Source organism: Megachile rotundata, chromosome 10 (assembly GCF_050947335.1).
Source record: "Megachile rotundata isolate GNS110a chromosome 10, iyMegRotu1, whole genome shotgun sequence".
In the NCBI taxonomy this organism is placed as follows: Eukaryota; Metazoa; Arthropoda; class Insecta; order Hymenoptera; family Megachilidae; genus Megachile; species Megachile rotundata.
Genome location: NC_134992.1, coordinates 16,492,425 through 16,514,834, shown reverse-complemented (window position 1 = coordinate 16,514,834; position 22,410 = coordinate 16,492,425). Strand labels below are relative to the sequence as shown.

Below are 22,410 nucleotides of genomic sequence, written 5' to 3'. Positions count from 1 at the left end.
CTTTGAACCGACGACAGCCTTGCTCGCTTTTAACGTCGTTTAATTAACGCTATTGCTGCACTGTCGGGACACGGTTTTAACAAATAAAGGAAAGCGGTCGTTTGAATCGGACAAGAAGGATGTAAGTGTCCTTATCGCAGGAATCGTACGCTCGACGACGTCCAACGACGCCATTTTGTTCATCGATCGAAATATTTCTAGACAAGAAGCATGATAAATTGTAGAAAGATGATATTAATTCACGAATCGAGTCGATCGGTGGTACTAGAATTTCTATAACGGAATTCCAGTCGTGTCAGACGAGGAAGTATATAAAGAACGAAGAAAACACGCCGATAGAATTCCTTTTCGTTGCTTGTTGAAATTTCATGGGTTGCGTTCCATGAATTCCATCGAGTTATTTTAGTATTAGACCGACAGAGAAATCCTTAATCGAATCCGGGTAATAGTACGGGGAACGTTCTCTCGATTTAAGGTCCACCGCAAAGTCCGTTCCCGTACTTTTCACTATCTTCAGAAATTCTTGCGTTTAATGCTTACGAGAGGAAGGCTGAATTTCGTCTAAAGAAGTTACCGTGATTCATGAAACGCTAAGACGTAGAAAATGAAGTTTCCTTAAAAAATCGAGTTGGCTCACTTTCGTTCTAAAGGGTTCGCGTTACGTTGTTTCGTCAACGACGTTTCATTATCTCGCGCGACGGCGAAACAACTGCGCGCGAGAAACAAAGAATCGCTGTTCGGGCTCCTCGAAAGAAAATCGACAAAAGAGAGGAAAAACTACGAGGGGACATTGAATCGTGGCACGCGATCAAAACTACTTACGCGCCAGCGATTCTGAAGAGCGTTTCTCGCGAGAAAAGGGGGTAATACTTGAGCGAAATGGTTTTCTCGCGATGAAAGTGTCCCTCTTACCTCGGCTCTGTCCGGGACCCGGTTCTGTAACAAAGAACGATACATTCGACGTTAGAACAGGCTCGAAGAGACGCGTTTTACTTACGTTAATTAATGCTTGTCCTCTCCATCGCGTTAGCCCCGTTCGGGAGCTAAGCAATTAGCTAAAAGGCCTCGCAAACAGCAACGAAAACTTCACCGGTAATTTACATCGAACCCAACTACTTCGAATAATACGACGTAATCGATGAACGCGAATCCCTTCGAATCGATTAATCGGCTCAGACGAATCCGCTTCGGTTTCGATGTTCCCGTCTAGAGGAAAAGGAGGGTACGAGCTCCCTACAAGTATTATGCAGCTGTTCCTTTCACGAAACTGATTCGATTCGTTAGATCGCCAACGTTCGAGACTTTAGAGTTTTCGCGATCGGTAAGAGAAGAAAAAACGAGCTCGATGAGCTCATTATCGAACTTACAATTCTCGACCGAGATATTTTATTATGCGAATGTTCGATGAATTTCGCGTCTCTGTCGATCCATAGGTACATAATCGAATGTGCATGATCGAAACGGCGCTATTAATTAATCATTCGGCGATTCTTGAATTATTCCGGTCGCGATCATCGTTTAAGAGGGTTAACTGGTCCGTAGAAAGGGATTTCCATGAATACGGGATTTAATTAAACGATCGGACGGGATTGAGCCAATTCGAATAACAACGGGAATGCGATCATCGGTATCGATAACATTGCAAAGAATTCAACTGGCTAATCGCGTTATTCGCCCAACTGTTCGACGATCGACTAAACCAATTAAATTCTTCTTTTCGTTCCTCCATAGTTTTGGTTGACCCCTCCGTTTCGAGCGATTCTCCGAACCGAATTTTGCTTCCGTCGAACGTTAATATTACCACGCGGTGCATCGCCGCGCATTATATCTCCTATCGTTTTCACCTGGCAGATCATTTTTTTACTCTTCACCGTACGTACTCTAATATTTTACCTTACTCGCGGACGTTTCCACGATATTTTACCGGTTATTAATATAATGAAAAAGAGACATCCAAGTTGGCCGGAGTCCGCCAAAAGGAATATCCCCGAACGTGGGTAATCAAAAGTTTTAATAAAGGCGTCCAGTTTCAAATTCGTGCAAGGAGTAAAAAAACGACCGCAGAACTTTTTAAGAGCCGTAACAAGAAAGACAGAGAGAGAGAGAATTTTCTTTCTGTCGAAACCCCTTACGATTGTTCGCTAATTGGTAAAGTCGTTCCGGCAGAAAGTTCTTCTCTTTTTCCATCCAGTGTGCTTCTTTTTCTGCTCGTATAACGGGACGCAAAAATTGCTGCCAATTATAGAAACTCGTTGCAACACACTAGGAAGAAAAGAAAGGCTTGTCAGAAGGAATCGATTTCGATCCCTTTGTTACCGACGATCGCTAAAATCGTATGGTAAAAGATGCAGTCCAACGGTTTCTATACTTTTATTCCGCGATGTAATCTTTTGCGATCCGTGTATACCTATTTAGTAACAAAAGAGTTAATAAAACAGAAACAATCGGGTACAAACGCAATATTTTTCACGCGCCAACGATCACAGCGTTTTACTCCGTTTTTACCGGCAAAGCGGATAATCTGGCTATTACGTTCGAGTTAAAAAAGAATCGTCGCGTTAATTGACGAACAAGCGAGGAGTCAAAGGGTTCGTTCGACGAGAACAATTAAGCGATCGAGAGAAAATTTATTCAACGATATATCGCGCGCATCAGTTCGGTAGTTTGCATAGTTAGGCGAAAATATAATGTTACACACGGACAGGTAGTTGAAGGAAAGTTGTCGAATAATGGCGGGCATCGGGCTCGAACAAATACGTATAGATAGTCGAGTGGTCGTTCACGATTTACAACGTTAATTTTAATGGTACGCCGTTTGTTATTTTCGACAATGTTAGCGGAGCTCTTTACGTTTATGGGTTCGACAGGGACGCGCGTGTACGAAAATAGAGGCAACTCATCGCCGTAAAGAGCACAATTAAAAACCTGTTTCGGTTTATTCCGAATATTTCCTTTTCTCCTCCGTCGCTACTTGCTGCTTGTAGCGTGCAATTAAATTTTTTCTCCGTGTTTCCGACCGTGCGATGATTGAAGAAATTTCGCCTTATGATTTCCCAGCCGCGCGTTTCGCAAATTTTTCCCGTTTTTCAATTCCCCACGTTTCGTAATTTACTTTTCCCGCTATTTTCTTGAAATTGCGCGAATATTGTATTGTTGTATTAACTGGCTCGAGCGCAATATTCGCCGGAACCATTCTTTTCTGCACATTTTTTCCCATTGGAATCTGATATAAATTTTCGTTTTCCAATTATTATAACAATTATTAGTATTATTCGACTGAAATTCATTTTTCCATCGATGCACATTTTTCATCGATAATTTTTAATTTGCCAATGCGAATGTTTTTTTATTTTTCGCGTTCACATGTTCCTAACCATGAACATCGATGTATTTAACTCTAATTTACGCGCGTGACAAAAACACAGTAAATTAAAGTCGTTAGAACTCGCAAAACCAGCTAGCGAATCTACTTGAAAGTTTTTGCGACAATTTATGAAGTCAATTTGCACATTTTCATTAACTTTGCTGCGTCTCGAAGTGGATCGAATAGGCCCTTAAATAAAAGCGTGAAAATTAAAAGGGTAGGATAAAAAATGTTCGCTAATACAAAATCATAAATACAAACTCGAGATACTTTGTTTCGTAAGCACGTGTACCTTTGCCAGCGAGCACCGTGCATTTTCCTCCTCCTTTTCGACGTATTTATGTAGAATTCACTCGAGTTACGAGGAACCTCTCTTCCACGATAATATTTAAAGAAATATTCGAAATCTCTTTTCACGAGTTTCTTTCCTGTGATTCTCCGTGATAGTCTACCGTGCAACGTAAGAATATTTTTCCGTGCGTATAAGGGTCGTATAAGATTTTTGGTAGACGCAAACGGGAGTAATTGCACAGGCAAAATCAAGCCGTAGCGATTAATCTTAAATAGCCAGGTACGAAACAGCAACGATTACGTTGTCGGTAGGTTTCGAAACAGCGATCTCCAAATACCGAGAGCAGCAAAAGCCATAAAGCCGATTACACCATTCCACAAATTACACCGCTTTGTCCGTGTTTCGGCTGGTCAGCGGCATGACCGCGTTGATATGCAATTATGCCCGATGCTTTGAACTATGACCTGGCTGTCCCGATATGCGCCGCGTAATGCATCCTGGTGTTGCGTTATTCGCGTACCCTGACATTAACCGACCCGCTTCTTAAACCGTCCGCGAGAGGACGCTTCCGAGATGCACTTTAGGCGTTTGACGTTGATCGAACTCGCGATAGAAACAGTAACCTCGATTTCTGCTTTTAAAATTAATCGATATCCTCCTCGAATGTCTGTTCGCTCGAGAATGAAAGAGGATTCTCTCGTTTTAGGTGCACTCCATAACCCAAATCCAAAACAGCACAAGAACCGCGACGAGAGTACGATAAGAATGGAAGCTTTTGTCATCGCGCTATTCTTCTTCCTCTTCCTTTTCGTTTTTTAGCCTGTCAGTAAATCGAACAGGAGTGTACTCGAGCGTCTCTGAAACGTCGCTAAAGCGAGCTACAAGAGAAACATCGGACAAATGAGGTGGAGAGAATCAAGTATCTTCTCGCCTACTTTCTTACCATCCTCTTTTCTTCTAGTTGCTTCCGCTCTTAGGCCAGCTTCGATCCAAACTATCGCACGCTCCAATCTACTCTGAGTGCATTACACCGCAGCCTGCTCCTGTCTACCAGAAGGAACCAGAAATTGCTACCGAGGCATACTTCCGCCCTTTCGAACGTTAACGAAGGCAAAAGATGCGGGAGCTGAATCTTTCTCGACTCGATGGTTTTTCGGACGAAATCGTTCCAGCCATTTTACGAATGGTCGCATACCTAAGGCTCCCCTATCGCGACGATAACGGAACGTCGCCGATCGAAAGAGGAAAATTAAAAAAGGGCGCCAAGTAATAACGCGTGCCGTCGGAAAAACAAAATCTTTAATTAATTCGTTTGCTTTTTACCGCGCTGCAGACTTTAACGATAATTTTATTCGCAACTATAATTAATTAGTATCATTTGCACGATAAAATGGTGTATACATTGTGGAATATTATCGATTATGCTGGACAGTTTTTAATCAACGAGCGTCCCTTGCTCTCCTATAATTTGTTAACGATTCGCTCGTTTCAACGGTCCTTTAAATTTTCGAGTAAACATTCAAACAATTACAGTCGGTCGTTTCGTCGCGATAGCCGTTCCGTTATTCATCTATATTTAATCGAATCGACCAATTATAGAGTTCATCGGCGCGTCCGAACCTCGCGCGGTCCACTGCAATCGCAAAAACAATGATTCCCTCTTCTTCCGACTAATTTCGAAAACCTCTGGCCATTTCAATTTTCATGATCACGGATATAATATTTCATGGCGCGTGTTCACCCTCCGTAACAAATTATCGAGGTAACTCGTATCGCGTTTAAAAAAATTCAAATTTGCATTTCGCAATTGGTGCAACGTAGATTGCGCCTGAATTGGCGTAACGAAAATGTTCGCCAAGGAAAAATATCCGACCAAATAAAAATATTTTCACCGAAATAGCTGGATTATCGCGACAAAAACAGCTATATATAGTAACGTTATAATTGTTCGAGGAAAATTCAGTCTGCAGAGATTTCCTCTCGCCGTCTACTTGTTCGAAACGAAACGCGAAAAACGCAAAAGTTCCCAGACGATATCAACGGACATTCGAGTGCATCGTCGTTATTAGGAAGGGGGTAGGTCGACAAGAACGTTGGCCATTTTCTTCGAAAGTTCGTGTAACGGCGGGGGTCGGTGGATCTAAAAGAGAGGGAGGGCCGAAGAAGGCAGCTATTACAGCTTACGGTTACGGCAGGATCAGGCTTTTAGCCCCGACTAAATTTCACTCGAGACCTGCCGACCCGTTAAAACTTACTTGCCGATATTGCGATAATAAATAGCTGACTTCCATAACTCCGCGACACCCGTTACCGTCACCCCGGAAACCCCGTAAAATAAAACAACGGTAATAACGTGGTACTGTTAATCCTTGGGAAAGCGCTCTTTACCGCTGGTACCCTCGCAGTCTTTAAATCGATCGATTCCCCTAGCAATTCTTTAACACGTTGCTAATTCAACAGTTGCACCGCGTATTACCAGTGTTGTTAGTCACAGTTTGGCTCTTTGCAGAATCGTGTATAGTCGCAACGGCAGCGTGATTAATATCGACCATTATTTCGTTCTTCTTGCCAGACGATACTTTTATTTGTCCGCTATTTGGATTTAGGATTTAGGATTAAATTTCGCATCCTTCCGAAGCCGTGACCGTACCATCGCGATTCTACTTTATGTTCCGGTGTGTCGTGTTTGCTCATTAAGTATGCGTTTGCACAGCTTTGTTAAGTATCTCGAATTTCGTAGGAAACCTTCCCTCCATAAAACATTGGTCCGTGAAAAATGGCCCGACGTCGCGCCATCGGGAAATCAAAATCGTTTCGGTGAAAATCCCTTACGAGCCGATAAACCGCGGTGCTTTTTAACTCGACGTTTCCGGTTCGTAAGGCGAGTCTCGCACGAAATGAAAGAGTTTCGGCGAACTTCGAAACAAGTAAGAAAGCGGCAAAGGCGAATTAACGATTCCGCCGTTCGCTATATAGAGTCAATATTGCCGTAGGACCGTCATATAATAATCAAGCTCGCAGAACACGGACAAAAGCAGCTCCGAGCTGAAGCGCATCGATCGCGTTTCGCTGTCCGTCCCTTTATTACGTTCAACGAGCCCTTGCATCCCGGATCGATTACCGATGTCGATACAGGGCCAGATCCATCAGTTCGTGCAACGCGTGACACCCAAGCATAATACATACGCGGCCGAGTTTACATTGTACACGATGTACCTGAAACAAGCGTCGGTCTTGCGTTACGAAATGGGACAGATATTTATGATCCGCGAGAAATTTCGCGATGGAATCACGCTGAAAAACCTTCAAAACGTCGCGTTTCGGTTTAAACATCCCCTATTGTGTTCGTCGAAATGCCACTCGACGTGCCAAGCAGACGCTGGAAGGTGCGTAGGAAATTGTTTACAAAGTCGCTTCGCGGAGGTGTTTTATTTATAAACAAGGTAGAGTGTTTCGTGTAAAAGTCACCAAGTACTCCCACGATATTCTTAACAAGTGGCGGCGTTGAGAGAAAACGATAGTTTCATAGCCCGTTGAAGGCATCGCGATCCGTAGCGGGCTCTACTTGGCTCGTCGAATGTACTTAAAGGAGCTCGAGGCTTCTCGGCAAGCCGAGAGGTATGAAAATTAAGGATACACTTTTAATTAGAACACGACCACCTCGAGGGAAGAGTGTGCAGATAATTGAATTACCCTTGTGCACCTGATATATTCATTAGGGTGGCACCGAGAATTATGAGGACCTACGAAGAACGTACTTCAGGGTAGATAGAGGTTAATTAGAACGAAAAAAAGATTCGGCGAAGATAAAATAAATAGGCGAACTTTGGTCGGAAGTTTTAAGAAGTTCGATGTGATGGTGCTCTCGGTTATTATCGATTATCGCAGCCGCAAGAATTAATATTTTGAAACCGAACGGTAGAATAATTAATTTTAATTCTGCTAAATTAATTACAATTATCATCATTGATGAAACCTTTATAATTGATATTAACTCCAGTTTCTCGATAACAGTACAGGAAATATGTATATTGAAAGGCAGTAGTAAAAAGATAGTAAGCGAACAGAAAAGTGGATAGAACGATAAAATTATAAGATTAAAATTGCAGTAGGAATTTGTGCAATTTCATCGAGAGGGAAAAAGATCGTGACAGGGTGGACATCCGCATAGTTGGACGTCATTATTATCGCTATATTTCGTAGAAATGAATCGGTTGATATTGCAAGGGAGAGGCAGGAGAAGGGGGTTGCATCCAGCTCCCGTTTCGATAACGTCCCACGAGAGAGAAATATATCGCGCGATCGTGTAGCAGCTTTCCAGTCTATCGGAATTCACCGACGATCGTATCGCGCGGTCAAATAATACTGAACCAGCCAGCCAGCCGCAGCATATTATATGCACGCACTGACGCATGCGCACAATGCGTTCGCGTATCTCCTTTGATGCAACAGTAGCAACACGCGACCCTAATTATATCTCTCGTTAATGTTTCTGGTGTATAATAATCACCGACTCGATTCAACTCTATTTTAACTTTGGTCAAAAATTCTTCGAGCATACCTCGCGACGCCGGCACGATAGATACGCGATAAATAATCTCGAAATGAAGCTTAAACGCACAAAAGAAATAAAAGCAAGAATCGACGCTGGAAGAACAATGATACACAAAGGGTCCTTCAGAGTTGGCCAAAGTTAAAATGGAGGTCGGCGGGGTAAATAGGAGAGAAGTTGCTTTCTACCCTCCAGAAAATTGTTCAAGAAACTCGGCTGAACTTTCGATATTCTCGGGTGAACTTCGAAGGCAATAACTGCTACTCGCTCTCGAAACAAACGCTTCGTCGAAACGTGTCTCGTTCGCGTTCCGCGACGTAGCGATATTTTTCGAGCATCCGAATTCGTTTTAACGCTACCTGGTCCGCTGGCAATATCGATTACGTCCATCATGAGCGTGTATCAAAGGGCAACCCGTGAGTTAAATTACGCTGCTGAACGTGATCGAGTACCGGCAATTTCGATCGAAACGCGACGACGCTTTTACGATAGCGTTTCACCTCTTACACGGGAATTATGAATCCCATCGGGCCTGCTGACACGCTGCTACCATCTTCCTCTAACGTTAACAATGCACTACGCGCTACGCTCGATCTTTCAAAACTTTCGTCTCGTCGTTTCCACGTATTTTCTTCGCCTTTTCCGACAAATCTATTCTACGTTTTATATTTAGGTAAAAATTTCAACGAAATCAGTCACATTAAAACGAGACACGATACGTGGCGATATGATAAAAGTTTTCGAGGTGTAACCACGTAAAATAGATTGAAAGTATTTGAATGACTTTCGATACTAACAAGTAGGGAAAATTCGACGTAGTCCAGTGTATTCTCGGAAGAAGCATTCCATTTCCATATATCTTTCGCATTGTTCCGAACAACGAAACCTACGTACAACCTGTGCCCATTGTGACTCTAACAATGGAACTTTATATCGGTACATAAAGCTGCGTGTGCTGGCTGACAGCTGTCACCTTGCGCGCTTTTCAATAATGGAACTGGAATACCGGCACTCTTTCACCATGCTCGAACAACGGCAAAACCCTCCGCCTACCTCTGCTCTAACCGGTGGAAAAATTCGAAACACGATCAAAACAAAGAAATTACAAAGAAACGTTGATAACGCTCTCAGGCAACTATAATTGTATTGTCACCTTTTATTGGATTATAATTCGTCGCAGTTGCTCCATGATTTTTTGATACATTTTTACTGCTAGACTGATAGATGGATTGCCGTCGTTATTGTTGCTGTAAACGTTGTACATAATGCAACATAGTCGTTCGCTCATAACCTGTTATTCTCGTTCGCCGTCCCTCGAGAACTCGTCCCGAACAGGCAGGAATTTGAAAAATTCATACGTTTCGCGTAACGTTCGTAAAAAGTTACTGATCCTAATTCCTTCCGGAGTGGAAATTTTTATTTTCTCGTCCGCGAAATTCGCGATAGAGTCGATTGAAACTCGCGTGTAATTGAAGTAGCGAGATGCGCATCGCGCGAAATATATACGCTCGTACGTGACTCGATGCGAAAGAAGAAGCTTCTTCGGACGCTCGAAAAACTCCTACGAAGGCACCAAACGCTGTAAATTTCAATATATTCAGCTGTCGTGCCAACGGCTCGGCAATTTTCCCTAAGAATTTCCCACGATTGTACGACACGCTGGCTAATATCCCTCCATGGAATATTAAGTTTCTCCGAGGTTGCAATTCTTCCAAGGAACGCTTCAACCTTTTCGTTTCTCCAAATTGCATTCCTGTTTTCCCCCGAACCCAAATTTAATTTATAACGTTGAAAAATTTCGTACAATCATCTCCTCTTCCTCGATCGTAAAAAATTCAAGCGACGCAAGTTAATAACGAGAAGCGTTTCCTTTGTCTAATATCTTTGTCTAAAGACACTCGATCTCGAGTTTAAGAATCCTCGTTCCATTTCCAACTGTTTAACCTATTTAATTTCGCTCACTTTCTTCTATACGACCTCGGTCTCATTTTTATACCTTGATTCTTCCAATCTCGTCGAAAAGCACGATCGCCTACAAGCGCGTTTATTCGAATTTCTTTTAAAGGGATCTCTTTAGCCGACCTCTATGGATTGCCTTTTCTACCGATTCCTTTTAGTTTCAACCTCGGCGTAGAGTACACTGGCGGGTTTTAAAAATGCCGCGTGCTGCAACTACCTTTTATTCTCCAAGAGTCATCGAGCTCGAGGTTAGCAACGAAATACGACGAGGACTCTCCAAGACTATTGCTCCGGAAATATGACCGGTTGTCGTTTCCCGTGCTCGATGCTCTTGTAAATGAACGGAAGTGCATGTGACAACAAAATGGCGATGGTATAACCGACGAAACAGTCGGTCGCAACGTGGAAGACACTCGAGTTCGATTCTCTCTATCGACAGTTTCTATTTTTCAAGGATTTCCGTATACATATTGCGATATTAAATTATAACATTAAAAGCAATGAAACTGTAGGTACTCGAGTCGCGAGAATAAAGACGAGTAACCAAAGATGGTAAAATTAAATTGTTTCTAATACTCTTGTCGAATTTCAAGAAAATACTAATAAAAGATATTATGGAAACGGAAAAAAGGAGGAGAGGATTCTCGTAGCCGATGAGAATGATCGCGAAAGCACGGATAGTAGTACACATACTCAAGACGGCGCAGTGAATAAGGTCAACGACTACGAAGCCAAAGGCTCTCGAGTTCGAATACCGATGTCCCATTCGGTATTTTTCTCGAACTCCAACAAAAATACGCGTAACTAGAGAAATGCTAAGAGAAACTACTTGTTAGTTAAAAATATAAAAAAATGTTGGAGAGAAAATAAAATAGGACACGGTAAATTAATCGCAATTAACGAAGAAGTAGGCCACACCGTAAAGGCAATATTCGATAAAATCAACGTCCATCTCGCATTTTTCACTCTCCGGTTGAAATCTCAAGTGTTTTATCTTGACAGATTCGGGTTAAAAACATCCGCTAACGAATAAAAAATATCGTGCAAAGAATCGTATCCGACAGGATACGAATCACAAACCGAAGCCGACATTTTTAAACGTCCGTCACGAATTACGTACGGCCAGGCACGCGACTCGAATTGATCGACGTAACACTGTTCCCCGGTGTTCGTACGAACAAAATTTGCATGAAACGAAATCTCGTGCAAAGCTATGTTTGACCGATGCAATCCATTAAAGCCGAGACGGTTTCGTGACACCGAGTATACCTGCGTTATCCAGTCTGAGTTCGTCCTTTGACGTCAGCCTAATTAACGATTATCGATTCGACGCGGTGGAAGTGCTTCTAATTAATTTGCACCCCTCGCACCTTCTACCAATGACACATTCGATCGATTATTCGACGAAAATGGTTCGCGACTTTTGATCTTCTTATTATTACACCCACTCTTTTCTAATTTCGCTAGTGTATGGAAATTATTCTTTCCAAGAATTTTCCCTAATACCAACTATTGTATATATGTATTGTATTCCTCTGTGCGCCAGGTTATAGTAACAAAACGAAAGAAGCTGTTCCCGCGTACGAAACAGATAATTCTTCCCGCAAAAAGAACAAGCGGCTACGCGAAAGGTCGATTTATCGTGTCCAGGGGGAACGTGCATCGTGGCGTGTTAAAAAAAAGACCGTCGATAGAGTGCGAACGCGAAAGAGAAAGGGGTAGCGTCCGGAAAAGGGACGGAAATCGGTGCGATGAATTATGCATGCTAGGAATCGAAGCGTGGCTATATGTGCAACATTGATCGTCGAAATGCCGCATTACGTATTTGGTGAGCGTGTATGCCACGAGATATCGCGAAAATACACGTAACGACAGAGGGGATGCGCGGAGCGGAAAGGACGAAAAAAGGAAAAAAGAAAAAGGAAGTTTTCCACTCGCGCCGTAACATGGCGACGCGGTGCGACTCGACGTCGATACCGAAGCGTAGCTCGTCACGCTTGCATAATTCCGCGGCAAACGGAAATCCTCGAGGAATTGAAATAACGCGAGGAGAATCGAAATAATCGAACCGCGATACATTAACGCGTTAACGCATCCGACCAACGCGCGATTTTATGCCTGTTATAGATCCAGTCAGATTATCCAAACGAAATGGAATGTACATTGCACGAACAACGCTTTTAATGCTGCTTTTAGTGCTCTTCAACGTGACACGTTAACCATGAATTTCTCTTCGAATCTATCGATCGTGGCGGTATTCTATTCGGTGGGTAATTTCGTGTTCCCTTGTCCGAAAAATTCTCGCAAATGTTGGAGGATCGAGCAACGACGATTCGCGTGTCCGGACGCGGTCGGTTGAAAAGTGGCCCGTTGTTAATTAGAGGCTCGCGGTAACATTTAGACCGCGTGGCTTGGTACTCTGGCAATTCGCCAACGCCCCAAGAAATTTAAGAGCAGAAACGCCTTCTGATTCACGACGAACGTTTCGCGTTTCCACCGAGGCCTATGCATAATTCATCGTCGGTTCATTTCGTTCTCACGCGACTGATCCTTTCTTTCCTGCTCGCAAGAGTTAATCAACCGTGGTCTCCTCGGCTCTTGTCCTGACGAGTCGTTAACTCGCCCCTCGTTATAACGCCACCTTCGTTATCGGAAGTCGAACGAATCGTATAAAATAACACTTCCCTTTCCTACTATTGCGTGTCAATTTGTATTAACCGACGGCTATATCGATTCCGCTGTAGAAAAATGCCACCGTGTAACGTTGCCAATCACAATTTGCAAGCTGATGAACGTTTACAGGATCGTGCAGTCCAACTGGCCAGCTGTGCTCCGCCACGATACCGCCATCAGGTCACGGTTCATCGACGAATGCTAGTGTACGTAACTACCCGCGTTCTGTACATACGTGTATACCTAATTCATTAATCAACTGGCACGAATACCGACACAATCGCGACTATGGTCGTAAATCATGCGATCACGTTGTACACGGTTCGCGCGACGCCTGGACCAGCGGCAGCGAAGTGTTAATTATTATTAATAGCTCGAGTGACTGATGATTGTCAGAGAACATTTGTAAGTTCAACGAAGATTCGCCAAAAAATCTGTTTTTTTCTCCGCTCTGTTCGTTAATCACCTTTATCGATGGTGTTTGAACAGGCCTCTGTGTAACTCGATGTGTCCAAAGTACTCGTTTCGAGGAGACAATTATGGCACGGTAGAGAAAAACGACGAAGCGCCGAAAGTTTTAAAATAACTCTATATATTAATCTCGGGCGAACGACACTCGCGGAGCAGGGGAAACGAGAAGCTCTAATCGAGGTTCGATCGATGTTAATTCGTCGGACGGGGAGAACGAAAAATGGTCGAGGGTCACTCGCGAAACAGCGAAGGCTGACGGATTAAAAGCTGTCAGATATCCAGCAGAATTGTTCGGTGTTTGCTTTATCCGAACAAGATCGATCGTAGACATCGACACGGTATTATCGTGCGAGCTATTACGAGCACTCGATCGTTTTTCAGTGACACGGCGAGACCCGGAATTAACAAGACCGTGACAACCGCACAAAGCCACTAACGAGCTAGCTTCGAGCAACTTCGCGTTCGGATGGTTTCGTTTCGCGTATCGTGCCTCCGGCTCCAATCTATGGGATTATGACCTACGCAATGCGCTTTCTATCTCTGTATTTCCGTCTCTGTTTCGATCGAGTTTCGATCGTCGAGCGCTACAAGGCGGGAACAGAAACTAATTTTATCGCTGCGAAGCTTAACGAAGCTTACGACGGATCGGTAATCACGACCGCCCGATTGAATTCGTTTATAGCGAGACTTCCCTAATTTGCTCTGGTTCGTTCGTTTTATCGAGGCCTCCAGGCATTCTATCTGGCATTCTTCCGGCCCTCCTTTATGTCCGTCGAATCCGTTCGTGTAATTCGAGTCGCGCAGACCTGGAATTAAATCCGGCAACTTTCGAAGCGCCTCGTTTGTCGGTCCCGTCGCTCGTAATCCCTATTTCGAACAGACTCGACCCCCGCGTTAAATTGCCACGGAACCTCTACCGAAAGTTGCATCAAATTTTCGCGTAATCGCGAAAAATGTCGATAAACTTCGAAGAAACTTATCGCGCAGAATGGTAAGCTGTGCTCGGAAGAAAATTGGAGCGAGTGTGTTCCGCGTTGAAACCACAGGCTAGCGAGCTCTAGCTTTTAGAATTTTACAATCTGTGCCGTTGGAACACGCGCGAGAAACTCGTGGAAAATTCCGAGCAAACTCGTAGTTCTCCTCGAACTCGCAGCAGTTTGCGTGCAAGCATAAATTGCATTGTTAATTGCATTCGGTCGGGAGGTCAGAGCTGATAGAAATTTAATACGGACCTGAAGGAAAGTAACCCGCTACAAACGCGTTTACCGAGGCAATTAAGGAGAGCGCGATTAAAATATGTATCCATTGGGCACGTTCAACCGATTTTACCATAAACGCGTTATAATTGCAAGCCCGGTTTCTACCATCTCGTGAAACGGATATCAGGATTTACCTAGTTCTGCGCGACTATCTCTTCGCTACTCGGCGTCTCCTTATTTTCACAGGTATAAAGACCGTCCGACTCGTCGTCGACCGAAACTATTGCGCGATCCTTGGATTTGTTGCCTGCCGCCAGTAAAGAAGCTAGAACGAGTTCTCTTTCTTTTCGTTCCACCTTACAAACTTTCTTGCTCGCAAAAATCTAACAGGGATTTATTCCCGAAATTGTTTCCTTCTAGCGCTCACGAAGTAATAATTTCTAGATGTTTGTATATTTTTTCTTTCACGAACCAGACAGACGTTTCGCGGTCTATCGGGCAGCCAGCTGTTTCCATCGTCTCGAATTCCTGCGTGATTTTCTGTCATGTTAGCCGACGAGGAGGAAGGAACGAAAGAAAATCGAGAAAGGAGGAAACTGTAGAGATCGGATCGCGTTCGAGGCAGAAGTTGCTAACCGTCTGGCAGCCAGCCATGTTCTTTAATCGGAAACAAACGTTTAGCTAGGTACGTTTCCTTTTTCTCGTCTAAGATATACGTGTCCCCGATCGTGTTCCAACGTTGGCCTCAATTTTTATCGCACGTAACAGCTGGATTGTCCGGTAAATTGAACCTTTACCTCGTGTACAATTACGTTCCACCCTTGTTCCCTTCCTTCTCGGATACCGTCGCTTCCTTCCCGGCTCTACTCTGCAGGGATTTTCTCGCTTCTGTTCTGGAAAATTTGATTTCCCTTCACCGGGACTCGGCAATCTTGCTGCTCGTTTTGCGGCGGTTCCGTGAATCCTCCTTGGACCTCGCCTTTTCTATCATCCCTTTCGAAACCGATCGAAGAGCCAACCCCTGTTTTTCACTTCCTCGACACAATCGGGCAGGAGTCTCTCGTACTTTGTTAAATTAGTCGTCGAATTCGCGGAGAAATCTCGCGTTCGTGTTAGGGAATCAACCGTGACCGATGGCAAGGAACCAGTGAACAAACTCCATAATTAATGACATAGTTCGCGTCACGGTAAACAGAACAGTAGCAAATGGACCATTGGATGCTTCGCATTTGGACAACCGCAAATTTGATTTGCACGATATTATTTGAATATTACCAGGAAACGGTCTTCCGTAAGCTCCATCGATCAATGTTAAATTCTACTGAAAGCATATATATCTCGTACTACATATTTGATGATTTTCATCGTCAATTAGTTTCAATAGCAATTGGATCAGTAAGCGCACTGTATCAGACACGAATAAAAGTTAAATACATCTAGTAAGCGCCTAGATGTTTGCACCATCTCTCGTAATCGTTGAACCTTCTCGTTGAATTAAAAAAATGTCCACGTTACCGGGTAAGCAGACGATATTCGCGGATAAATGTCGATTCAACGGTGTAATAGTTCCCGAAACGGTCCCGTATGGTTCGTGGATCGTGAGCGAGGTAAGAGCGAAGTCCGCGGGTTCGATCGAATCCATTTCGAATCAACAAGCGGCAATCTGGTACGCCGGGATGGCATTAAACGGTCTCACGCGTATTTGCAAGCCTAGTCGACAGTCTAATACACTTCGCGCCAATCAACCGACACAATCGTTCTGTTAATCGGCAGAGAGATTGCCTGTTAGCGACGTCGCGTCGTGTCTCTCCCAATAAGCGAGCCGTTAAACGCGCACGCCTTCGACCGCCACCACCGTACCGAATTCAATTTAATTTCGCGATAACCAGTATTTCCAATCGACTATTTTTACGACGCCGCCGTGATTTCGGCTCGGTAAAAGTTATTCGGTATTGGCAAAAAGTTAACGGACTCCGAGAAAACTCTGATGCTCTAAACATTTCGTAATATATCTTCAACGTTTGCTACTGGATATCAAAGATATTTTTACACCCGATATCTTAGCTGTTTGTGTACCTGATTATCAATTAACGATACTTTTTCGTCTCGTCGAAAGAAACGAACTGTCGGTTCGCAAGTCACGTTGAATTAAGTATGACTAGAAAGGGCTCGAAATAACCTGGAAAAGCCGTGTTCTAAAGGTGCCATTAATTACAAATTAATTATCGGAGCCCTCTCGATGGATTTCCATTAGGTCGACTCGATAATTAATATTTCCAGGCCTGCTAGCTGGTCTTCGGAATAGAAATCCAAGGAGGTAAAGCTTTCTTTGAAAGTTTCCAGAAAATTAAGAATTTCCTCGCAACGCGACCGTGAGCGCGGCACTCGTCCATTAAAGAAACGTCGATGATTAAATATTCCTCTTGTGGTTTTAATTAGCAAATTAACTTTCGTGTTACAGAAAAAACGGACAGTTTTTTATTACTATAATTGCAAACGATATTTTACTCTTCCTAATAAACCGAAACGAAATTACGCAAATTTATTAATTGTTTCCATTTTAAGAGGTAAACTGCGCTTTGTAATTTACGTTACTTCGTCGTAGGACTCCGTAGAGGGAATTAATCGTCGAGCTTCTAACGTTCCCAGCTCGTTGCAGGTTTGCCATGCGTTGCCTCTAAGATAAGAAGCGATAAGAGAGCGAATGACGAGGCAACAGGTGACTCTGCAACGCATAGCTCCTCCCTCGAGGAAGATCCTGACTAGTTAACGACTCCCCGACGTTCGTGACGCAACGTACAAACGATTCGTATCCATTTTTCTTTCAAAAACGATCGTTCTCCACGCGGACCTCGTCGCGAACAAAAAGTCCAAACGACCATCGTGTCTTTTGGCCAAAAGCCAGCCAACTAATTGCTATTGGGCAACGCGATATACCGCCCTTCGATCTCCCACGGCGCGAACTCTAATTACGTTTCGAAATTACGTCAGGCACGTAACTTCCGGCCAAAGACGAGGCAAACGATAAACGGATTAGAGGCTGTTATCGGCGGCCTGATCAGCTAATCGATTTCCCCCGCAGCCCTTCGTCTTCTTCCACCCGACACCCCGCTTTTTTTCCGTTTCGGCTACCGTTAGTCGAGTTCACCTTTGTCAAAATTCTTTTCTATTCTCGAATATCGCGGGAACTTCAATCACGGGAATCCCGTCGACTTTGCGTCCCTGAAACGTCAAACGATTTCCGCGTCCACTACTCCGGATCGGAATTAATTGACCAAAAAACGCGAATAAAACAACGATCCCTCAGCCGTGAAAATAACGATCGTTCGTCGAAGATACGAGACCCAGCTGCAGGTTTGAAAAAAGGTGGGAGGGCAGGGGGAGAAAATTCGTGGGCTCCATATTCATGAGCTAAAATCGTGACCCGTGAAAACTTTCGTCCTCGTTAAATATAACGACCACCGTGAATATTAGAATGAGAGATAAAACGAGGTCGATGCATGAAACGGAAGATTATTTCTTTTGGCGGTGCGATTAAAGGTGGCCTGGAACTTACGGTCAGATACGGGCTACGAGAAAATGGAAGATATTAGGATATACCTTATTCGTGGAAACTGATCTCGTAATCGATGGAGCCTTCCGCTTTCGCGAAGCGTCGATTATTACTTGGCTAACGTTATTTAATTGTCCTGGTCGCTGAAGAACATCTATTAGCGCGTATTAACCGAATACGAAGGTGCGAAATACTGCCGGAATTATATCGATCTTCCTTCGGAGACAAAGAGAACACCGATATAAAAGGGTGAAATACAGCAAGATGAGTCGGCTACTGGATACTAGCCAACGATTCTTCTATCTAGACTAGTTACGATCGAATAGCCAATAAGAATCTAGCCGCGTTCACCTTTATTGGCCATAAAAATTTAGCCGGCCGTACCGTCGTAAAATTTAAATACGAATCGCGTCGATTTCTCTCTCGCAAAGCCTCTTCGACGCGATCCAACGTCGCTCGCGTTTATCACCGATAATTCAATCTGGCTCGAGAACGGTGTTCCTTTTTGAAAACGAAACGGTCCGAAGCTGAAGCCGAAATCTCTTCCCACGGCGGAATTAAATCGACCACTTTGTCGGGAATATAACGATTTTCGTATACGGATAGCTAGAGAATTTTTCAGGAGAGAGCGCGCTAGGAAGCGTAGATCGGGGAATGCAAATTTCGCTTCTTTTAAACCGGGCGAAGTTCGCGAATAATGCCGGCCTGCGAATGAACTCTTCCTTCGGTGTTAATGATAAATACTCGGCATAGCGTGGAACAGAATGAATTCTAGGAATGTACGAGAAGTTTTCAGCTGCCGCTGTAACCCGCACGCGTGTTTGCGGGTGTAATGGCTTTAAAATGTACAGCGTGGCTCGTACGGAGCATTATAGGGACATTGTTCCGCGTAGAGACGATATTCCTTTTCGTGCTTTAACGCGATAAGAACGGAATTGAAATGGCATAGGGAGGATGCGGGGAATAATCGTGAAACACCGCCACCATTTTCTTTCGGAATTGTTACGACTTATATCTCGGTTAAACGTAACTTTTGCCAAGGAATTTCATCTCCGCTTCTACGAATTTAATTCGATTATATGGGAGAGAAACGGTGATAAAATTGGAACGTTTAATATGCGGTTTTTAATAAGGGTTAACTAAACTACCGTTTGTCAGAGAAGTAATAAGCTTTCTGTCACAGACAACTGCGAATAGTTAACACGAAACTTGCACGGCCAACGAAAATCTGCCTCCGAGTTATACGCCCTGGGGCTAAATAGTCAACCATAAAAGCCAATCTTTAGTGCGTTCTCGCACCCCTGTACAATATCGCGCCACGATATCGTACAACTTTGTTGTTCCACCGCTGTACACAGCGGCTATATTAACTTCCTGTCATGGAAATATCGCGGTTATCGATATTACCTCGGCGAATAAACTGCCGTGGAACATGTTCGAATGTAATACAACCCTGAAAATGTCTGCCGGAGGAATAACGTCGCTTCAAAGTAAAACGATCTGTTCGTAGATCGTCGTTTAAACGATTAAAACCCGAATCCAGCGTATCCGTTTCGATATTAAGGTACCTGATTTATAAATAACGGCCTTCTCGTTTAACACTGGAATTACCTATCGATCGAAACGATTGGTTTCGGGTTTCATATCTTATATTACAAAATTTTTCCACCGTGTTTTTGTCGAAATGTTTCTCGTAATTGGATGGGTTGATCACCTCGGAACCTCCACTGCAGTTATCGATTTTTCAAAATTAAACATTCGTCGACGATTCACCGTGACGGAGCAAATCGAAAGTTTCTGTATCATTTTGCGATCTGAAAATAGGAACTTTCAAATGCTTTCCGAAAGTGGGTCTTCACCCATGAATCTTTTAAAGGCTTTAAAAGTATTTTTGAAACTTTATTCCGGATGCAAACTATTATATATATACCTTTTATCCGAATTAAAGTTAGAGAAATTAGTAATAGATTTTTACATCTTTAATATCGATTTTCTTACATGTATAAAAAAAAGTTACTTTACTCGTCTAATAAAATCTATCTAATCAAATCGGTAACGGACGGCTGAAATTCGAGTCCAATAATAGATCGAACACCGGCGAGATAAAACGCGTCTGGGTGGAAAACGTTGAAACCACTTTGGGAACGTCGATTCGTTCCAGATCTCGATTTCGCGGAAATCTGTCAGCGACGCGATCTAAATTCAATTATTATTTCTGTCCCTGTATTATTGGCCGCTTAATTCCTAAATGCACGCTGATAATTACTTTCCGATAACGCTGTCGCGTATTGGCTCGGCTATTTAAATAACCGGGAAACCGTGGAGCCGGATACAAGAAATTCCAGGACAGCCCCTACTCGCCCAAAGGTAACGAAAATCGATTACCTGGCTGGCAATTTATTACAGGTAATATCGAAAGACGTGGCTCAAAGCACTGCCGAAGCGAATGGTTGCACAACCTGTTCGACTTCGTTCCCAAGATTTATCGAGCTTAATTTGCGTTCCGGCCTTTTTAAACTTCGACAATTGTCCCTTTTCTCCATTCTTCCTCGAATATTGTACATGAAATTAGATATTCTATTCTTACGGTTTTCCACATTATTATTTACGTAAAATTAACGACTTTCTAAACGATACTCTTCGTATCGAAAAAATATGAAGGACGATTTAAAACTTAGCTTACATACACGTGTATATCGTTCAGAATGACAAGGGAGCAGAACTAATGGACGCAAAAAGAGGTTAACGCAGTTACCGATTCCTAAAATAATTGCGAGCCACTCTTCATCAAACGATGGCCGTTGATTTATCGTAACGCGACAAATACAGGTAATCGCGAGTGCGCGATGCCATACATTTTCCACTGGACTTGCTGAAACGTTCGTTGCTATTTTATTGCGAGCTATTCGTCTTATCAATCGATGTAAATTCGAACATTCGCGTTAATATTAATTGCGAGCCGATATCTTTCTCGTGATTATGCTTCGCTCTTGATATACGACACTGTCTCCTCCGACATTTCGTGTTTCGTATTCTGACAGCTTGACGTTTGATGCTTGGAATTTCAATTGCCTCATACTCGATGTTTAATGCATGTTACGTTCGTTAAGCAAACTGTGTATAACCAAAATTCTAATCTTTCAGACTCGATACTCGACGTCTAATAACAATCGATAACTGACGCGTGATGTTATTGCTTGATACGTAGAAAGAATAGAAAGAAAAGGCGAATTGGAGAGATTTTGTTTTAGCTTTTGAGAGGAATCGGGTATTTGGTGGGATCGAGGGGATGAACGTCGCAAAGGGTTTAAATCTTCTTAAGGAGGCGGCTGCATCGACGTCCGAAAGGGCTTACGGTGATCAAGTTGCAGCTGGGCGCGTGCACAGGATCGAAGGTAGTTTCGATATGTCGGAAGCCTGTAACGAGTTTCGAAGCTCGCTGCTCCCCCGCTTTTCCGGGGATACTGGTTAACTGTCAATCGCAGAGAATGGTGATCATGTAAACGAAACTTTAGTTCGATACTCCAATTCTCTTGGCCGGTATTTGCTGCACCCTGTCGCGCTCGCTCGGCGTTTGTCTCCTCGTTTTATTTCCGCGTGTTTATAACGTTGCGGTTACACTTTCATCTACCCCTTCGTAACTCACCTCCTTCTGTTCTAACGTTTCAACATCGAACTGTTGATTATACTCGACACTGTACTCCGATACTTTTCAGAACCGGTGAAAAAATAAACTCGAGCGGATAAACAAAATAATTGAAAGAATCGGAAGGTAATATCGGAGGTTTATAAGTTGAAATGGATTTTAAAGCGCCTTTCATACGGTTGCAATACCGCTGTCCTATTTCATTATTCCCGTCGTAGTTTCTTCACACTTTGCATCTCACGATACCTCCTCCTACCACTCTTTCCCCATCGCTTTCAACCCCCGTTTAATCTCCGCCGCATCGTTCCTTTGTTCCCTTTCTTTTCCCCCGGTTCAGTGTCTCTCCACTTCCGTGTTTCACCTCTCTTTTTCTATTCTTTTCAACAATGCCCGATCCTTCGACTTTCGACTCGAAACGCTATTCCCGTTTTAAAGCTGCCCGTCGTAATGCGAACGGTGTGAACGATAATCGGTTAAAGCCTGCTTATTGCTCGACAATCTTTTCCCATATATGCAGACGCAGAAACGAGACGCTTGATCCCTCGTATCGGCAATAATTTGTACTCCTCGAACCCGGTACATTTTACAAAATTTTGTTACGCCAGAAATTGATTTTCCGAAGAGCTAATTTTTCAATTTTATCGCTCCACGTTGCGCGATATTTTCATTAGGAATTTTTTACGCAGCCAAAATATTTGGAT

The 22,410-nt window shown here is 43.4% G+C and overlaps 1 protein-coding gene across 3 annotated transcripts in view; it reads right to left on the bottom strand.

Moving 5' to 3' along the window:
* Positions 1 to 22,410, bottom strand: part of LOC100876062 (uncharacterized) — a 91,341-nt gene that overhangs the window by 32,174 nt on the left and 36,757 nt on the right. The window contains exon 2 of one of the 3 annotated variants that reach the window (XM_076536722.1): positions 823 to 936. The exons of 1 other annotated variant lie outside the window; for it this stretch is intronic. In XM_076536722.1, the coding sequence (XP_076392837.1) occupies positions 823 to 936 (114 nt within the window). The remainder of the gene's footprint in view (positions 1 to 822; positions 937 to 22,410) is intronic. One more of the 3 variants, XM_012294689.2, reaches the window with a different exon arrangement.